This window comes from Anopheles aquasalis, chromosome Y (assembly GCF_943734665.1).
Source record: "Anopheles aquasalis chromosome Y, idAnoAquaMG_Q_19, whole genome shotgun sequence".
NCBI lineage: Eukaryota > Metazoa > Arthropoda > Insecta > Diptera > Culicidae > Anopheles > Anopheles aquasalis.
In genome coordinates, this window is record NC_064879.1 from 187,501 (window position 1) to 192,500 (window position 5,000).

The window sequence follows — 5,000 nt, forward strand, 5'->3', positions numbered from 1 at the left end:
AAAAGGATGGAAGGGTGTGGTGAAAGGAAGAGACTGTTGTTCTCTCTCTCTACACCGATTGCGATTTGAGTTCCATCTTGGCCAAGGGAAGGATACTTGCATTATCCTTCGAGTAATGCTCTTCGCTTTTTTATTAAATCGACTTTGAATTCTGTAACCCATTTTCGGAGCGCCACTTGACGCGCTTGGCCACAACTTGGAACACGAACCGTGACGTAAAGCTGCGTGCTTCACAGTAGAAGTGGTGTCCACAGGTGGTTGGTGGTTTGAGACGGGGTCGGCGTCTTATCATAAGGCGATATCATATCGTGCGCCGTGCAGCATATGGCACGCGGTGCGGATCTGTGGCCTTGCCGATCACGGACGAGGTCGTTGGGGCCAGGGGTGTGGCCAGTACAAACAGGAGGATCACAGGCACAGGCAGAAGGGGTGGAGCATACCATCAATACATATTCCTAGACTTTGGAAACACTACAGTGCTCCAGGTCCAGGTGAGCTAAAAGAAACAACGACGGTGGAGGTCTGTGCATGCGGCGGGGGTGTGATCGGAGCGAAGAAGTATTTTGTAAGTGCGCAAGCTTCTCTTACTCGTCGGCTAAGCTGACGAGAAGTTATGCTGTTCGCTCGAATTGCAGCGGCGCGCAAGTGTGGCGCGGAAACGGAAAAAGCCAAATAACGAACATTTGTGAATTCAAGTATCAGCTTCCGGCCGCAAGCCGCCAGTGTCTTGTATAGTTCCAAACCTGCAGTGGTTGATTGCTTGTTGCGTGGTTCCAAAGGGGGAGAAGAAGGTATCGAAAACACTGGTTGCATACACGGCTGATCGTCCCATATTCTAGACACCTGTATCATGCAGAGCAGATCATGATGTCATGGTGGACGCCGGCGGGGGGAGGCTGGAGTCGCACGATCAACAATTACCCCGGCCAATTCGCCCGGTAGATCGTTGGCGACGCGCAGAAAACGCGTGCTCGATTTTCCACAAAAAGAAAACCAGGAAACAACACCAATGGCCTAGGGCGACAAACCGAAAATTCGCCAATCGATCACCAGCAATGGTGACGAAGTTTTTCCTCTCAATACCGTCTCTCTGTCTCTCTTTCGCACTGTCGGGAGCCAAAAAACGGATGCCGGGTTATAAGTTCATCGTTTTTGTTTCCCCTCGCAAACACGCCACACTTCACAGACCGGGACCGGACACTTGAACCGTTTTCGTTCGTTGAAAGGAGTGTCGCGTCGCGTCTCGTTGATTGTTGCGGCGCTGCTGTTGTGTTGTTATAGTTTGATTGTTCGATTTGGTCACCAGTTTTTCGAAAGTCACACATACACACTTCAACAAACACACACAGACAGGTGGGCGCGCGCGAATGCGAAACTAACGCACAAGTGTTAGGCTACCGGACAGGACGCAGGAGTGGAAAACAACCGACTCGAAGAGGCTTCACCGACCGACTGTAAGCTGCGCGAGCACTCCGATGCCCGTTTGCGATCTTGAGGCGAGGATCTACGAATCTTGGAGACCGGCGTACGTGATTCTCTCGCAGCTAGCAACTCTCACTATGGGGAGTATATTACTCACTACGCAATGAGCTGCAGCAAAGGGTTCTCTCATTTTCCCCTCCCCCCTCTCTCTCTCTCTCTCTCTCTCTCTCTCTCTCTCTCTCTCTCTCTCTCTCTCTCTCTCTCTCTCTCTTTACTCTTCCGCAAAACAGCGCGAGTATCACGCGATGACGCCCGATGTCTTGAGCGATGGAGTGGATGCGTGCTGCTCGCAGTACGATAATCTATATGCGCGCTATCCAGCTAGAGCCCAATCCGCCTGGCCCTGGAAAATTCGAACACAAGCACACAAAACAGTACCAAAAAGACCGGGTATTGATCGACCAGGGGTCAACTATTATGCGACCAAGCGTCACCTGTCACCATATAATCCCGGTGAATGCGCTTTTATCAATAAAACTATGCTATGGGATGACGTGATGACGGTATCCATCGCAGATGATCGCGCTGCTGCTGTTCGCGAAGTGCACCGCCCGCACTATTGCCGCCTTAGGCCGCGAAACTGAAACTTGCATTCGATGACGTATCTGATCGATTTTTGCTACTACCATACGAAGGTAGTAAGGGGGGGGGGGGGGGTTGAGTAATCATCGCGCTAATCACAATCAAATGATGGCATTGGGGTTGGGATTGGGATATCGAGAATGGTTTTTGGTGCCCCTTCCACTGTAGCACTTGTTGAAGTGACTAATTCATGGTGTTGTAAAGGGTCACACCACTATCGCGCACAGCCAGGAATCCGTTGGCACACGGCAACAGCCAACGATGCCATCACGGACCACCAGCGCTTCCTCGCTCTCAGAGCTCGAGGCAACGGCAAAAAACAACAGTCAGCAGAGAGATTTTTTTTTTGCAATTGTCACCATCCCGATCTCCAGACTGCTCCTCCGGAAGCATCTCCGGAGGAACGGAGTAAACACGAGCCAACAGGAAACACGATGCTGACGGTGACTTTATTGGCGACCGTCGCCACCGGGACGATGTGCCACCGAGGGTGTCGCGGAATCCGCGGGAAACCGAAATCACTTGTTGCAGTGGTGCGTCTCGTGTTCTGGCACCACTCAAGTCTTCGTACCTCAGATCCGTAGGCAACGATACAGTTTGAATAAGCTGCCATGCATGATAACCTGTGGCATGTGGTAAGCAAACCCTTCTATTGTCCTTCGCCACGTACGCCGCGTTTCAAAGATGGCTTTCTGTTTTTATGTTACATATTTAGCCATACACGTTTTGGTTTCACTATAAAAAATCAACAAAATCATTATATCATGCATACTGGAGCCGAAACCGATAGGAATTTAATCACCAAGAGCCACGTTCCAAACCAAACTGAAGTGCCAAAGCCCTCCACACATTGGCTGGGGAACGGAACGTTTCATACGTACTGGGTGAGGCAAGAGAAAAAAAACTGCCACACATTTAAAACGCCACATTATTTCCTTTTTGTTTGATTTTTTTTCTTCTAAAACCAAAAATTGTCGGCAATTTTATAAACGTTTCGAATCAGTTTAGTTTTTTTTCGGTATGTTACTTTTGGATGAATTACGGTCTTGTGAACGTAGGAGAAACCGCATCGCCAGCCGCCCGCAGGGTGCCATTTTGGCTCATTCTTGGAGAAACGTTCGCTGCAAGTTTGCTGCTGATCGTGATGTTTGTGCTTAAGAGTTCTGCATCTAATGTGTGGAGGGCTTAACCATCAGCATCCCGTGCGATACGTGCGAGAGTCATTAAACAGTTCCGGAGAAAGGGTAGGTAGAGGGGGGGGGGGGGAGAGGCAGTTTCTCCTAGACTGCTGACACGCTGACTTTACGGCAATATTATAAACAAATGAAATAGGGCGACATCTCACGGTATCGACGACGTGTGTGTCGAAGACCAAAGAAAGAGGAAACGCGTAAATGGTCTGTGACGCGAAAAGATGGGGAAAAATGATTGCTAGCAATAGAAAAAGAAAAGTGAAGGAATGTAAGGCGTAAGGAAACGCTGGCTAGTATATGAAAGGGTTATATGATTAACAAACTACTGCGCATTATTTCTCTACCAGAAAAAAACCAGACTTCTCTAAAAATCGTCTAGACGCGTCTTTTCTAGACTTTGTTTTAATCCAAAGAAATCAAAATCGGAACATATTCGATGAGACAACACTCGGGCCTGTCGTGGCTAGTTGCAGCAGTCCAAATGCGCTCTTGCATTCGATCTCCTCTCCCCACCCTCCTGCAGAACCCCCTTTCACCAAAACTCGAATCGATAACACGTGTCCGGAGCGGGTGTGAAACGGGTACAAACCGTCGGCACGTTTGCCGCGGTGCATGCGGTGCAGAAAAGATGGCAACATACGCACGTACAACCGACGGGCACACAGACACACAAACACCCAACAAGAGCATACGTCACGACCATTCACGCAAAGCCAACTGCCCATCTTCTTCTTCTTGTTCTTCTTCTTCTTCTTCTTCTTCACGTTTATGCTTAGTCTTCCTTTATTACGTGAGCTGGCTTGTGGGTTTGCTGCTAATGCCGTATAACCTCTGACACCTTAGTCATCTCACATGTTAGTGCGGATACTATATTCGGAAAAAATCATTTCACACAAATCGCTTCAGGTACAAAAAAGGCCATAGAGTGTTGGCCACACAACAGTGCACCCGAGTGTTATGCTGCTCGAGTTTGTTAATATTGCAAATAGGCTTAATGTTAATACAAATAGGCTTCCTCGAGTTCATTAAAAAATCAGTTTGCCCAGTCTATGTATGCCACGGTTTGTTCGCTAGACTCCGGAATCCGAAAGCAACTACAAGGTTATAATATTCTGTTATGCGGTAGCATAAATGGGAAACGCTTGAATGATGTATGTGTCTTGCCACCAACGCACAAGATCCAGCAAAAAGAAAGCAAATCAAAAGAATGAAAAGAATGGCTATTATATTCAACATCGAAACGATATTGTAATGTTTTAAATAATTTTAAAACCGCTACCTGTCTTATGTCATATACTGTCGTCATGGCAACAGGGTCATGATCATTGTCATGACAAAACCGCACTTGGTGAAAGAGATAATGCTAAAGCTATTACTGTATCAATAATGCAGTTTCCTTTTTATGAATATGATCCAGGGCGGCGAACATGTCCCTGTGAATCATACAATGCTTCATCCGGTATTTATAACCTATCGATGCTTTGGACACACGCGTCTCTAGCATGTTTTGGGCTCGGCCACAGCCCAAACAGGGCCCAGAGCTGGTTTCGTTCGTTGCGAGTCACGCCGTTTGATTATAGCGAATAGCAAAGGAACACAAAGGGACTTACCTAAGCAATATGGTGAGCTCTAGGTCGTGACCGTAGCGATCGAGGGCGGTCGTCCCTTCGACCCGGATCGCGTTGATCTTCTCGCGCAGATTCCTGGAACATGTGGCCGATCCGTGCCGCTCGCGCAATATCT

The 5,000-nt window shown here is 48.1% G+C and overlaps 1 protein-coding gene across 1 annotated transcript in view; it reads right to left on the minus strand.

Moving 5' to 3' along the window:
* Positions 1-5,000, minus strand: part of LOC126579824 (E3 ubiquitin-protein ligase HECW2-like) — a 14,299-nt gene that overhangs the window by 6,370 nt on the left and 2,929 nt on the right. The window contains exon 3 of the mRNA XM_050243461.1: positions 4,868-5,000. This exon is cut by the window's right edge and continues 34 nt beyond it. Within this exon, the coding sequence (XP_050099418.1) occupies positions 4,868-5,000 (133 nt within the window). The remainder of the gene's footprint in view (positions 1-4,867) is intronic.